Genomic DNA, 16,210 nt, shown 5'->3' on the forward strand with positions numbered 1-16,210 from the left:
AATGAATGGGGCCATGTATCGTGAGATTTTGAGTGAAAACCTCCTTCCATCAGCAAGGGCATTGAAGATGAAACGTGGCTGGGTCTTTCAGCATGACAATGATCCCAAACACACCGCCCGGGCAACGAAGGAGTGGCTTCGTAAGAAGCATTTCAAGGTCCTGGAGTGGCCTAGCCAGTCTCCAGATCTCAACCCCATAGAAAATCTTTGGAGGGAGATGAAAGTCCGTGTTGCCCAGCAACAGGACTAAAACATCACTGCTCTAGAGGAGATCTGCATGGAGGAATGGGCCAAAATACCAGCACAGTGTGTGAAAACCTTGAGAAAACGTTTCACCTCTGTCATTGCCAACAAAGGGTATATAACAAAGTATTGAGAAACTTTTGTTATTGACCAAATACTTATTTTCCACCATAATTTGAAAATAAATTCATTAAAAATCCTACAATGTGATTTTCTGGCTTTTCTTTTCTCATTTTGTCTGTCATAGTTGAAGTGTACCTATGATGAACATTACAGGCCTCTCTCATCTTTTTAAGTGGGAGAACTTGCACAATTGGTGGCTGACTAAATACTTTTTTGCCCCACTGTAAGCCCTAGACGAAAATGTAACCTCCGGTTCCAGGTACATTAGGATGACGGTCCGATGTCAGAAGGATTCAGATAATAACTACAGAACGAAGCCAACCTCAGCGTGAGCTTTGGTTGCGAATGGTATGAACTTTGAACTCTTATTCGCTACAGAAGTGATACCTCCTAGCCGTTGAGTTAGCAGCGACCGCTGTAAACATGGGCTAGGAAAGGACAGACAGAGTATCCCGTCTACCACACAACAACGACACTACAACGTGTCTTGTTCACCAACAGAGACACTCTTCAAAGGACTCTGTTGGGCAACACGGCCTTCCATCTACCACCAACCTATTGAAGCGCAGCTCAGAGTAAATATTTATTGCATTTTCCTTTTCCAAATGGCCGGTAATTTAGAATGCATAAGATTCTGTATTTACGGTAGAGTAGCTGCCTACGGCCCGATGGAGACATCGCTTCTCCCTTTGTTCTTCAGTTTTCCCGCTCTTTCACTCAAACCCAACCCCCTTTTCTTTGTGTAACCAGCTGTCATATCTGTTCTGTCCGCTAGGGACGTTTTCCTTTATGACATAATTTGTAATCAAGGTATGATTAATTCTGTGTATATGTAATTCTGTGTGATTAGTTAGGTATTTAGTAAATAAATAATTAAACCCAATTTTGTATTGCTGATTCAACTTGTTAGCCAGGGTTCGTGAAGATAACCAAGAATTTACAACTTTCAGATGAGACTGAAATAAGGTGACGATTAATATTGACTGCTATTGATGTAAAATATTACTAGGTCTTTAAGAGTTTATTCGGAAGATAACTGCTCTATAAATATAATTTCGTGGTGCCCCGACTTTCTTGTTAATTACATTTACATGATTAGCTCAATCAGGTTGTCACGATCGTCTTGAGGATAATGAGTGGACCAAGGCGCAGCGTGTGAAAAATACATCTCTTTTATTTGAGATGAGTGAAACACGAAACGAACACTTATAACAAAACAAAACAACAAATGACCGTGAAGATACAAACGTAAGTGCGATAACAAAAGCTACAAACATTCTACATAGACAATTACCCACAAACGCATAATGCCTATGGCTGCCTTAAATATGGCTCCCAATCAGAGACAAATGAAAGACAGCTGTCTCTGATTGAGAACCACTCAGGCAACCATAGACATACCTAGACACATTCACTATACACAACCCCATACACTAAACCCAAACCCCCTTTACCATATAACCACCCAAGACGAGACAAAACACAAACATTCCCCATGTCACACCCTGACCTAACTAAAATAATAAAGAAAACAAAGAATACTAAGGCCAGGGCGTGACACAGGTAATATTAATTACAGAGAAAGGATTTGATAGAATAGCATGTTATATCACTTCATCCGGCATTGCCAAAGACACGACACTGCCCTTTCCCATCTGAACAAAAGGAACACCTATGTGAGAATGCTGTTCATTGACTACAGCTCAGCGTTCAACACCATAGTGCCCACGAAGCTCATCACTAAGCTAAGGACCCTGAGACTAAACCCTCTGCAACTGGATCCTGGACTTCCTGACGGGCCACCCCCAGGTGGTAAGGGTAGGCAACAACACGTCTGTCACGCTGATCCACAACACTGGGGTCCCTCAGGGGTATGTACTTAGTCCCCTCCTGTACTCCCTGTTCACCCACGACTATGTGGCCAAACACGGCTCCAACACCATCATGAAGTTTGCTGATGACACAACAGTGGTAGGCCTGATCACAGACAATGATGAGACCACCTATAGGGAGGAGGTCAGAGACCTGGCAGTGTGGTGCCAGGACAACAACCTCTCCCTCAATGTGAGCAAAACAAAGGAGCTGATCATGGATTACAGGAAAAGGTGGGCCTAACAGGCCTCCATTAACATTGACGGAGCTGTAGTTGAGCGGGTCGAGAATTTCAAGTTCCTTGGTGTCCACATCACCAACGAACTATCATGGTCCAAGCACACCAAGACAGTCGTGAAGAGGGCTCAAAAAGTTCTACAGCTGCACCATTGAGAGCATCCTGACCGGTTGCATCACCACCTGGTATGGCAACTCCTCGGCATCTGACCATAAGTCGCTATAGAGGATAGTGCGTGCAGCCCAGTACATCACTGGGGCCAAGCTTCCTGCCATCTAGGACCTAAATACTTGGCGGCGTCAGAGGAAAGACCCAAAAATTGTCAGAGACTCCAGTCACCCAAGTCATAGACTGTTTTCTCTGCTACCGCATGGCAAGCGTTACCGGAATGCCAAGTCTAGGACCAAAAGGCTCATTAACAGCTTCTACCCCCAAGCCATAAGACTGCTGAACAATTAAAGAAATTGCCACTGGACTATTTACATTGACCCCCCCCCCCTTCCCCTCCATTTGTCTTGTACACTGCTGCTACTCGTTGTTTATTATCTATGCATAGTCACTTCACCCCTACCTACATGTACACATTACCTTGACTAACCTGTACCCCCGGTAACCCCAGTATATAGCCTCGTAATTGGTATTTTGTTGTTACATTTTATTATCTTTAACTTTAGTTAATTTGGTAAATATTTTCTTAACTCTTTCTTAAACTTCACTGTTGGTTAAGGGCTTGTAAGTAAGCATTTCACGGGAAGGTCTACACTTGTTGAATTCGGCGCATGTGACAAATAACATTTGATTTGATTTGAGTGTGCATGCATGCCCTGGGATGTTTCCACTGTTACACCCTCCACCTCACTTTTCCCCTCCCCCACTGGGGCCAGAGAGGCCAGCTGTGGGCAGTGTATGCTCTGTTTATTGAAAAAGTGGTGGGAGAACAAGACAGTGGTTTATGAAGCAGTACAGGTTCTCACTAATCTAGGGGGTGTTAGTTTCACTCTTTTCAAAGTTAGCTGTTAGTCTAAACAAATTAGTTGCTGGATTTGTATTTACATTTTAGTGAGAAAATATTTTGTTTCAGATCTGTGCTCTCGTTGGCTAACAAATTCAATTGAAGTTGACAAATTCCTTCTTTGTATCAAACCTCATAAATTCACATTTTATACAGCCTGATCTGTGACGGTGATCATTTTCCAGAGAAACAAAGAACATTGTTTCATAGTAAGTTAACAATATATACCCTGATAATGTTTTTAGCCCTGTCATATAGTTCAATCTTCTTGTTTGTGTTTTGTTAAGTAAGATGAGTGGCCCCTCCCTTGAAGTAGGCCACCACCCACACCACTCCCTCTCCACCACTCCCCCTTCCCTCTAGTCACAGTCAGACACGAACAGACTGGTTGAGTGGCAACACACTACGAGAGGGGGAACACATCTGTGGAATTGGAATGAGTTGTTTAAGGGAGCCCTAGCTAGCCTCCCTCTGAGCCTAGGAAGTGTGTAACGTGAGACAAGCTGCGCCTATTCTCTGTGAGTAGTTCTGAAAGCACAAGGGGGAAATACCATATCTAGAACATTGACTCCCTTCAAACCCTTGGAGCTGTGACTGTCCTGAGGAGAACTCTCCCCTCACACGTACTCGCCAACGGACCGTGGAGGTGTGAGAAGAGCCGTGGCGATAAGCAGCTGACGTGAAACAGACGAAGAACAAGGAAAAAGAGAGTAAAAAGAGAGAGAGGGGTAGGAGAAGAAAATGGAGGCCTTGCTTCCTGTGTTGCAGCGGCACACTGGACTGTCTGTGTTGGTGTGCGCTCTGATGTTCCGGGTGGCCCACCGACTACTACAGAACCTGCCTGTGCCCAAAGTGGTGGCGGTGGATGACTTCCGCTCCTGGAAGTGGAGGAACCTCTCGGTCTCTATGGTCCACTCCCTCCTGACAGGGACTTGGGCTGTGACCTGGTGAGTCACTCTCTGCACTGGGACACCATTGTTCATTCATAGTGGATCCACATGACGTTGTGTTATTTAAGGGTGTGTGGTGCAGAGCAGTAACACTCACTGGCAGGGGAGAGGGGGAGATGGGGGAGACAGGGGAAGGGTGGGGAGACTAAGGCATTCTCAAGTGGGGAGTTAAATACCACAGTACAGCTTACAAAATGGCATCCTCAGGAAATAAATACTTGTTGAGCTCTGCAATACCACAGATGGAACAATGAGACAGATATTTCACCAAATGCATAAATGTGAAGCATCCGCTTGGCGTTTCCACTCACTACCAAATATGGAAGATGGAATGAGATGGATTTTGTCCGACATTGTCATTTTCTCATTGACAAAACGTTTGATCTCTACAGTTCTCTGTTCACAAAACTAGAATCTGTTACGAACAGAGTGGACTTTGTAGACTTTACCCTTTACCAAAGGTTTTTGAAATTGTGCTGTTTATGAGTGCAAAGGCTAATTATTGCACACACGCACTTCACAGAGAAAGCATTCCCTAATGGAAATATGCAAATGTATGCTCGAACACACCAGTAGGATCTTGCTAGCTCGTGCTTGGGTTTGCCCACCTCCTTGCTTATTCTTCCCACTATGACTAATTTGTTACCATTTGAAAACGACAGGCTGTGGTCTAGATGAGCAAGATGAGGTGTTAATGTCATGCTTGTAGTTTAAAGTAGCTGATTTGGGCAGTAAATGTTCCCCTTTGTAGTTAATACCTATCAATATGTGTCCGAGGTTAGCCAAATATTGAGTCAGCAACGATGGCGCCTTAATCAGATTCAGATTGTGGCAGTTTAGAAAGCACATCTGTTTTGACATTAGAAAAATAGCCTATTCTTGTAAATCCACTCAAGTCAATTAGCCTACCTTAGTGCACGCCATAGACAAATATATATATTTTTTAAACGATCCAATCATGAGCTTGGTAAGTAGCCTATTTCAAAGAGAGCAAGTAGGTGAACTGGAAAAACCTGTCGTAAAAGCTGTTATTTCATTGTTACACACGTTTTTGTAGTACAAGTGTATATATATATTTTTACATATAGCTATGCTACTTGTATAGCTAGCTGACTACAACACATACATACATTGGCAGGCTATACAATATATACTAATAGATGTATCTACAGTTGTTTCATAAGAAAGTGAAAGCAGCTATATTCAACAAGCTGCTTGGACAAGCGAGCCATGTGCGTCTGAATGAGAAGAACTCAGACCTAACTGTCTATAACCTTGTATCCCTGTACTCTCCAGTGTGATCATCTGGCCTGAGATGGCAACCAACATTCACTCCTTCTACACGGCCCCAGCCTACATACTCATCTGCATCTCATCAGGTCAGTCACTACCCCTTTAAAGATGGCTGCTAAAAGAGCTGTGTGAAATAGTTAATTCATTCCCAGTTTACCTTTATTGAACTATGAACATTGACCACCACTGGTATGGGAGAGTAGGGTTCATCGTGGGGAATCTGTAAACATGCTATTTGAGACTATCACTCCAATGTTGAACTTTGTTATAAAGGCTTCAGTCTGGCTTGATCAAATAAAAAAAATAAGTTAAAAGGCATGGAATGAATTCGGAGCACGTGCTCACACAGAACACACTATACTATCCCCCTCCATCCCTTTTTCCTAGTAAAAGCTGGTATATCCTGGAAAACTAGATACTCACCCACATTTCAGTGGCAACCAGGTTGAGAGAATGAACAATGCAGATCCGCCCATCTCACCGGGCTCAAATAGGGGATGGGCCACACCCTCAGATCGCTATGGGCACCAAAACTAATCCCCTAAAGACCCAGCTGTCAAGAGCGCTGCTGAAAGATGTGATGACAAGATGTGACTAGTGTTGGGTGTTATTATTCCATGTGTCTCGCATGCATGCAGGTCTAAGGAGAGCCAGCCTGACAACCACAAACCTTCCATTCCATTGAGACAGTTTGGCTTATATAGAGGTTCACACAACACTCATTTTGAAATCCAGTGTAAAGCGGTTTCTCTGTGTTTGCCTATCAAGTGTAATACATATGATAACTAGGATGGACTATGCCAGTACAGTCCAATATATTTCTCTACACTGATGTACGTAGGACAGGGAAGTCCTGACCATTTCTTTCTGGTACCACTGTTATCAACCATTTAGATGGCCTTCATCTGTTGTTTGGACCATGATAAGTAATACATAGAAATAGAATCTCAGGCTCTGTTCCAATATCCACACAGCATAGAATTTAAATGAAGCAATGTATTGGGCATGCATTCAAAGGGGTATGCTGGTATGCTCATTGGAACGTGGCCTAAGATTAGATACTGTATCTAAAAGCTATCTAATATATCTGCACATTGACTTGGTACTGATACTCCATGTACAGTATATAACCAAGTTATCGTTACTCATTGTGTATTTATTATTACACATTTTACTTTTCTATTGTTTCTCCATTTTCTTTCTCAGAATTTTTTGGAAGGGCCCATAATGAAGCATTTCACTGTTAGTCTACACCTGTTTATGTGATGAATACAATTTGATTTAGGGCACTCCAAAAGGCCTAGAGAGACCGAGGCATTGATTTTTACTTTCCTTTGACAGGATACTTTGTTCAGGATGCAGGTGACATCATCCTAACTGGACACGCAAGAGGATCCTGGGAGTTCTTAATTCATCATGTCCTGGTAAGATAATTGACTTTTTATTGTTTCAGTTTGTACCCACTACCTGGTAAGATAATAAAAAAAGAAACCATAGGTAAGTGGTTATAGCAGCTACTGGTAGATTGTGTCTGAGGGTTAGATACACAGTATTTAAATGTTGTTTTATGGCCTTGTGAAACCAGACTGATCGCTGCACTCACACTTTGTTTCAATTCACATCTATGGAAGTGAAACAATGTGAGCTGTGAAGGAATTTTAATATTGTATGCTGCTAAGAGATATCGCAATCCTCCTTGGGGGATTTTAATGTGTCAGTAGTGGAATTTTAAAGGTGCCACAGCGAGGGCCTATTCTAAATGAATGCTCCTGTGTGCCCGTCCACTGACTGCAGGGGAGCAACACCCACCATTGTGTAAGGGGATCTGTGTTGTGTTGAACACAGTGCATCTTGCCACTGATCAGAGGCACACACTGAGCTGCGCTTCCCTGTGTCTCTGATCAGTCAGTGGGCATGTATGTCCCAACTTCTCTAACATGGCACATACTGGAACATCTAAAGACCACTAGTTGATCGTGATAGTTGATAGTGTTTTTTGGGGATCCATTAATCATACAGTATATTCAATAAATTCAATATAAATCGTTTTTTCTCCAGTTTTACTATTGCAAAGAATACGGTATCCCAATAGCCTTACTGCTGTAAGGTGGCAGAGTGTCATTGGTATATATTAACCCCTTTCTCTCTGTCCTTCCCTTCCTCAGGTGCTCTGGTGCTTCCTGTATTCTCTGTACTCGCACCTCTACGTGGCAGGTGCTGTGGTGGCTCTCTTTGTGGAGGTTAACAGTGTCACCCTGCATTTGAGGCTAATGCTGAAGCTAGCATCACAGCAGTCGTCCCCTCTGTACCAAATCAACAAGTTCCTCAACGTCTTCACATATGTTGTCTTCCGCCTCAGCGCACAGTTCTACCTCACGTATTACATCGTCCAGAACTACTCCTGGATGGACAAAGGAGGCTACTTCCTGGTTACCATGACCCTCATGAACACCATGATCTTGATCTACTTTTATCGTCTTCTCCGTGCTGACTTCTTCGCCCGGAGCAGGCCTAGCATGGCGCTAAATGGCACACACAACGTCAAAAAGTTCTTCACTGAATGACACCGAGAGCGACATGGCTGTAAACTGGCGGTTGTGTTTGTTTTTTGTTTTGTTCGGTTACTGATATCATTCCTCATCAAGACGTCTTATCTGGATGCATTGTCAAGTTGTGTCTTCACAACAACAACCATAACAGAGCTCTGTTTCTCAACAGCTTGTGTTGTAGTGAGAGGCAGCCAGGAAAGGATGGGGACAGTGGTACATTCCCTATGTTTCTCTACTGATGATTATGCCCACTGTGGCTGTAGATCCCTCACAGACACCCAAACAGGGCAGCATAGAGTTAGAGACTGGTCCATACACACTGGCTGGGAGAATCCCACTAACTTACCTCCAGGATACTGTGCCACTTTTGCTTCTGATCATAGCTAATACATTTATTTAAAATATAGGAATGTATGTGATTCATGTGGAATGCTCTTTAACAGAAAAAATACTTATAAATGCTAACATAATTTTGTGAATATATACAGTAGAGAAACAAACTGCCAAAGATATATCAGGCATCGCCTTGGTGTTGTACATCCCACCCCACAAACTCGGTCAGCTGTAGCTTAGCAACATAGTTTTATTGAAATTTCCACTATTAGGATTTTGTTATATATATAGTATATACTATTCATAACTATAGTACAATCAATATTTTTGACATTGTAACAAACTGTCAGACAACATCATTTTACTTTCATTCTTCCCTGTTTGGTCTCAACAGGTCAACACCAATATGTGGGTGACCAGCATTCTTACAACAGCGACCATTCATTCCATAAATCTAACATAGTGAAATGCATGTATCCCATTGAAAGTAGCTGAATGTACGACCAGGTCTACATTTTCTTGAGGTTCCAAGAATCACTTATATTTCTCTTTAAATGATTTATCAAAGTGAGCCAAACTAAAACGGACAGCTTCAGAGGATGGGTTAGCAATGGGTTTTGGTAAGTCATAGTAGTGGCTATACCACAGTTCCTTCTCAACAACCTTCCCTAGATAGCCCGTTCAGTATGTTTATAGATGCAGTGTTGGGAAAGATACCAATTACTTCACATTAGAAGAAGTTAAGGTGGACTAAAGCTACCCTTAAGAAAAATATCGTTTCTGTAACTAACGTTACTTTGAAAAAGTAGTACATTTTTCATGAAGTAGTTTAGATGAAGTTATGTAAATTTTAAATGTCATAGACTCTACAAATTGCAAGAAAAGATGATCACTTTGGGGTCATATGGTAACATAAAGTGTAATTTAACATATTAAACGCAACAATGTTTCCAGTGTGAACGAGGCAGGTCTGATGCTGAAAAAGAAAGGAAATGATTGGTGAAGTAGACAATCTTATATTTTTGCAAATAAAAGTAGTGTGTAGTTCCAGTAGTTACAGTTGAAGTCGGAAGTTTACATACACCTTAGCCAAATACATTTAAACTCAGTTTTTCACAATTCCTGACATTTAATCCTAGTAAAAATGCCCTGTCTTAGGTCAGTTAGGATCACCACTTTATTTTAAGAATGTGAAATGTCAGAATAATATTAGAGAGAATGATTTATTTCAGCTTTTATTTCTTTCATCACATCCCCAGTGGGTCAGAAGTTTACATACACTTAATTAGTATTTGGTAGCATTGCCTTTAAATTGTTTAACTTGGGTCAAACGTTTCGGGTAGCCTTCCACAAGCTTCCCACAATAAGTTTGGTGAATTTTGACCCATTCCTCCTGACAGAGCTGGTGTAACTGAGTCAGGTTTGTAGGCCTCCTTACTCGCACACGCTTTTTCAGTTCTGCCCACAAATTGTCTATAGGATTGAGGTCAGGGCTTTGTGATGGCCACTCTAAAACCTTGACTTTGTTGTCCTTAAGGCATTTTTCCACAACTTTGGAAGTATGCTTGGGGTCATTGTCCATTTGGAATACCCATTTGCGACCAAGCTTTAACTTTGTGACTGATGTCTTGAGATGTTGCTTCAATATATCCACATCTTTGTCCTTTCTCATGATGCCATCTATTTTGTGAAGTGCACCAGTCCCTCCTGCAGAAAAGCACCCCAACAAACATGATGCTGCCACCCCCGTGCTTCACGGTTGGGATGGTGTTCTTTGGCTTGCGAGCCTCCCCCTTTTTCCTCCAAACACAACGATGGTCATTATGGCCAAACAGTTCTATTTTTGGTTCATCAGACATTTCTCCAAAAAGTACGATCTTTGTCCCCATGTGCAGTTGCAAACCGTAATCTGGCTTTTGTATGGCGGTTTTGGAGCAGTGGCTTCTTCCTTGCTGAGCGGCCTTTCAGGTTATGTCGATATAGGACTCGTTTTACTGTGGATATAGATACTTTTGTACCTGTTTCCTCCAGCATCTTCACAAGGTCCTTTGCTGTTGTTCTGGGATTGATTTGCACTTTTCTCACCCAAGTACGTTCATCTCTAGGAGACAGAATGCGTCTCCTTCCTGATCGGTATGAAGGCTGCGTGGTCCCATGGTGTTTATACTTGCGTACTATTGTTTGTACAAATGAACGTGGTACCTTAATGCGTTTGGAAATTGCTCCCAAGGATGAACCATACTTGTGGAGGTCTACAATTATTTTTCTGAGATCTTGGTTGATTTCTTTTGATTTTCCCATGATGTCAAGCAAAGAGGCACTGAGTTTGAAGATAGGCATTGAAATACATCCACAGGTACACCTCCAATTGACTCAAATTATGTAAATTAGCCTATCAGATGCTTCTAAAGCCATGACATCATTTTCTGGAATTTTGCAAGCTGTTTAAAGGCACAGTCAACTTAGTGGATGTAAACTTCTGACCCACTGGAATTGTGATACAGTGAAATAATCTGTCTGTAAACAATTGTTGAAAAATTACTTGTGTCATGCACAAAGTAGATGTCCTAACTGACTTGCCAAAACTATAGTTTGTTAACAAGAAATTTGTGGAGTGGTTGAAAAACGAGTTTTAATGACTCCAACCTAAGTGTATGTAAACTTCCGACTTCAACTGTAGCTGCACCGCTACATGGCAAAAAAGTTATAAACTACTGAAAACACTACATAGATTTGAATTTAGTCCAACTCGTAATTTAACTACTGAAAACACTACATAGATTGGAATTTAGTTCAACTCGTAATTTAACTACTGAAAACACTACATAGATTTGAATTTAGTTCAGCTACCACCAACCTGCTGCAAAATGTAGTTAAATTACAAGTTGAACTACATGTACACTAAACAAAAATGTAAACGCAACATGTGTTGCTCCCATGTTTCATGAGCTTAAATAAAAGATCCCAGAAATGTTCCATATAAACAAAAAGCTTATTTCTCTCATTTTGTGCACAAATTTGATTACATCCCTGTTAACAAGCATTCCTCTTTTGTCAAGATAATACATCCAGCTGTCAGGTGTGGCCTATCAAGAAGCTGATTAAACAGCATGATCATTACACAGGTGCACCTTGTGCTGGGGACAATAAAAGGCCACTCTAAAATGTGCCGTTTTGTCACAAAAAACAATGCCACAGATGTCTCAAGTTTTCAGGAGAGCATGCAATTGGCATGCTGACTGCAGGAATGTCCACCAGGGCTGTTGCCAGTGAATATAATGTGCATTTCTCTACCATAAGCCAACTCCAACTTTGTTTTAGAGAATTTGGCAGTATGTCCATGTGGGCGAGCGGTTTGCTAATGTCAATATGGTGAACAGAGTGCCCCAAGGTGCCGGTGGGGTTTTGGTATGTGCAGGCATAAGCTACAGACAACGAACACAATTACATTTTATCGATTGCAATTTGAATGCACAGAAATACTGTGACGAGATCCAGAGTACCATTGACATGCCTTTTTTTAAGGTATGCATTGAACGGATGTGGGTGGAGCAATGTCTACATAAGGGTGGAAATTAAAAACACCCACAAAAGTTCTGATGAAGCTGATCCGTAAGGCTTAATAAAGAGCAGTGATACTAGCAAGAGCAGTGTGCAGGTTTCTTATTTTTTCTCTCATGTTATTCAATTGTTACCATGCACCTGCAACAAATATAACTCAAATGTGCGAGTGCCTTCTGAATTTTGAAGGTATCTGTAATTTATTTATTTCAATTGACTGATTTCTTTATATGAACTGTAACTCAGTAAAATCTTTGAAATTGTTGCATCTTGCATTTATATTTTTGTTCAGTATAGTTAGTTCACTACTCCCAAACACTGTATAGATGTGACTCTGGGCTGGCTGGACTAAATGATGTGGACAGAAATATATGTAGAACAACTGTGTACAATACATGGTCAGTGCCTTGTTTGGTTGTTTTTGGGGCTCATGGCGCAGCGGTCTAAGGAACTGCATCTCAGTGCTAGAGGTGTCACTACAGACCCTGGTTCGATTCCAGGCTATATCACAGCTGGGCGTGATTGGGAGTCCCATAGGGTGGCGCACATTTGGCCCAGCTTCGTCCGGGCTAGGGTTTGGCCTAGAGAATTTGTTCTTAACTGACTCGCCTAGTTAAATAACGGTTAAATAAATAACATTTTTAAAAACATTTTTTGAAGAGCTATATGGGCTTTTGCCAAATAGTTAAAAAAAATAAAAACATTGCAGAATACAACCAAACAGATATTGAAATTTAATGGTAGGCCGTGAACATTTACAGAACATGCCTTATGGTTACTTACTGTAAAAAGTCTAATATAGCTTAACCTGTTTGGCGTGCAAGCCCGACGTCGGTACATTTATGACAACAGCCACTTCAAGTGCAGGGCGCGAAATTCAAAATATATATTTTTTTAAATATTTAACTTTCACACATTAACAAGTCCAATACAGCATATGAAAGGTACACATCTCGTGAATCCAGCCAACATGTCCGATTTTTTAAATGTTTTACAGGGAAGACATATGTAAATCTATTAGCTAACCACGTTAGCAAAAGACTCCACTTTTATTACTCCATCAGTTTTTGACTCCATCAGTAGCTATCACAAATTCGGCCAAATAAAGATATAAATAGCCACTAACCAAGAAACAACCTCATCAGATGACAGTCTGATAACATATTTATTGTATAGCATATGTTTTTTTTTCGAAAAATGTGCATATTTCAGGTATAAATCATAGTTTATATTGCAGCTACATTCAGAAATTGCACCGAAAGCAGCCATAATATTTACAGACACCAACGTCAAATACCTAATTACTCATCATAAAACATTTCTGAAAAATACATAGTGTACAGCAAATGAAAGACAGGCATCTTGTGATGCCAGACAATATTTCCGATTTATTAAGTGTTTTACAGCGAAAACTAAATGTTGCGTTATATTAGCTTAGCACAATAGCCAGAAACACTTGGGCGCCGGCGACTACGACAGATATATGAAATAACATCATAAATTTTGTCTTACTTTTGCTGATCTTTCATCAGAATGTTGAACAAGGTGTCCTTTGTCCAGATGAGTCGTTGTTTGGATTCAGAATGGCAACTTTCTCTCTCCATTTAGCAAGTGCGCTAGCCGGGTTGCACGGATCTTTCCATGTAAACAAACGGAAGAGAACGGAACACGGCAAAACTAACGAAAAAATTTCAATAATCTGATGAAACTATATTGAAAAAACATACTTTACGATGATATGGTGACATGTATCAAATAAAATCAAAGCCGGAAGTAATAGTCGCCTATAACGTCAGCAAAACAAAAGGCAACCCCACTGTCCAAATCGCGTTCTTCAGAGTACCCGGAAATGGGGTACACATCATTCCAAGAGGATTTATTCCATCCCAGATCGAGATAATCACCTAATTTCTTCTCTCACAGCCTTCTTGACACCCAGAGGAAGGTGTATGACGTGCATGTATACTAATAGCTCTTGTGCCCATTTATAGGCAGGAAGAGGAAGAGAGCATCGATTTCAGACTTTGAATTTCCGGGTCAGGAAGTGCTGCAGAATGAGTTCTGTTTCACTCAGAGAAATAATTCAAACGGTTTTAGAAACTAGAGAGTGTTTTCTATCCAATAGTAATAATAATATGCATATTGTACGAGCAAGAATTGAGTACGAGGCCGTTTGAAATGGACACATTTTATCAGGCTACTCAATACTGCCCCTTGCAGCCATGAGAAGTTTTTAAGATATAATACATTATAAAGCAATTGAGTGACTCGAAGATGACATCTCTATTTTTAATTGTTTATTTTATGTGCCTTATTAAAACTTTGTAAAAGCCATTTCTTTGTTGAATGCAACTTCATGATCTGTTAAACAATTTGTTAAGGAAGGAATACGTTGCCAAACTGTTTTGAATTATAGTCCCATTCATAAAGATAAAATATTTCATGGATCTATGCTGCCCTCTAGAGCTGTTTTGTTTGAACTAAAGCAGGGGTTCTAAAACTTTTTCAGCCTGGGACCCAAATGAGAAATTCTGTGTTTTCCTGGGACCCAAGTTAAAGAAAATATGCAACTATACATAAATAGCGCTACATTTCATTGCCCGTATGCCAAAAACAAATGCAATATAGTCAAAAACAAACAACAATGAAATTAAATATCCATATAAATATCTATAAATGTTTATTTTCCTCCATAAAAACACTCTTACATATCTGTCTAGGTTGGAATTGTTGCTGTTAAAATACAATAAATCATTTTCATTCTGAACTGGAATAAATGGATTGATCACATCACACAGATGAAAAACAGAACACACACACACAGGCTCAGTTTTTGATAGTGCAACCCTAAGTAACAGTACAGACGACAAATGTTCAGGCCTGTATAAATTATTGTTGAAAGAAAGTCTAGGTTGGAACTGTTTCTGTTAAAATACAATAAATATTTTTTATTCTGAACTGGGATAAACTGATTGATCACATCACACAGATGTAGACCAGAAAACACACACACAGTCCTAATGAGAGCATGTCTATTCTGGGCTCTGTTTTTGACAGTGCAACACTGAGGTTATGCTCAGCCTTGAAACTGTTTCTGTACTTGTTTTTTAAGAGAACCCTGACTCGCACATGTACAGTTGTAGTCGGAAGTTTACATACACCTTAGCCAAATACATTTAAACTCAGTTTTTCCACAATTCCTGACATTTAATCCTAGTAAAAATGCCCTGTCTTAGGTCAATTAGGATCACCACTTTATTTTAAGAATGTGAAATGTCAGAATAATATTAGAGAGAATGATTTATTTCAGCTTTTATTTTTTTCATCACATTCCCAGAAGTTTACATACACTCAATTAGTATTTGGTAGCATTGCCTTTAAATTGTTAAATTTTTCAAACGTTTCGGGTCGCCTTCCACAAGCTTCCCACAATAAGTTGGGTGAAGTTTGGCCCATTCCTCCTGACAAGAGCTGGTGTAACTGAGTCAGGTTTGTAGGCCTCCTTGCTCGCACATGCTTTTTCAGTTTCGCCCACACATTTTCTATGGGATTGAGGTCAGGGCTTTGAGATGGCCACTACAAATACCTTGACTCTGTTGTCCTTAAGCCATTTTTCCACAACTTTGGATGTATGCTTGGGGTCATTGTCCATTTGGAAGACCCATTTGCGACCAAGCTAAGTGTATGTAAACTTCCGACTTCAACTATATGTGGTGCCAAACTGGCCCAGAACATATATACACTGCTCAAAAAAATAAAGGGAACACTTAAACAACACAATGTAACTCCAAGTCAATCACACTTCTGTGAAATCAAACTGTCCACTTAGGAAGCAACACTGATTGACAATAAATTTCACATGCTGTTGTGCAAATGGAATAGACAAAAGGTGGAAATTATAGGCAATTAGCAAGACAACCCCCAAAACAGGAGTGATTCTGCAGGTGGTGACCACAGACCACTTCTCAGTTCCTATGCTTCCTGGCTGATGTTTTGGTCACTTTTGAATGCTGGCGGTGCTCTCACTCTAGTGGTA

At 40.6% G+C, this 16,210-nt stretch overlaps 1 protein-coding gene and 1 pseudogene across 1 annotated transcript; one reads left to right on the top strand and one right to left on the bottom strand.

Moving 5' to 3' along the window:
- The window catches only part of LOC129832008 (serine/threonine-protein kinase Nek8-like), a 49,340-nt pseudogene that overhangs the window by 30,694 nt on the left and 2,436 nt on the right, over positions 1-16,210 (bottom strand).
- Positions 3,847-12,439, top strand: LOC129832007 (TLC domain-containing protein 1-like). Its single transcript, XM_055895721.1, has 4 exons — positions 3,847-4,435; positions 5,735-5,817; positions 7,073-7,155; positions 7,897-12,439. Exons 1-4 carry the CDS (start codon positions 4,230-4,232, stop codon positions 8,293-8,295), a joined length of 771 nt encoding a protein of 256 aa, XP_055751696.1. The 5' UTR covers positions 3,847-4,229; the 3' UTR covers positions 8,296-12,439.

The sequence above is a fragment of the Salvelinus fontinalis genome, chromosome 33 (genome assembly GCF_029448725.1).
Source record: "Salvelinus fontinalis isolate EN_2023a chromosome 33, ASM2944872v1, whole genome shotgun sequence".
Classification (NCBI taxonomy): domain Eukaryota; kingdom Metazoa; phylum Chordata; class Actinopteri; order Salmoniformes; family Salmonidae; genus Salvelinus; species Salvelinus fontinalis.

Bases quoted from the DNA above. Each gene is read 5' to 3' on its own strand.
- LOC129832007 (XM_055895721.1), top strand. From the start codon at position 4,230: ATGGAGGCCTTGCTTCCTGTGTTGCAGCGGCACACTGGACTGTCTGTG. The intron at 4,436-5,734 runs GTGAGTCACTCT...TGTACTCTCCAG, and splicing joins GGGACTTGGGCTGTGACCTG to TGTGATCATCTGGCCTGAGA. The intron at 7,156-7,896 runs GTAAGATAATTG...TCCCTTCCTCAG, and splicing joins TCTTAATTCATCATGTCCTG to GTGCTCTGGTGCTTCCTGTA.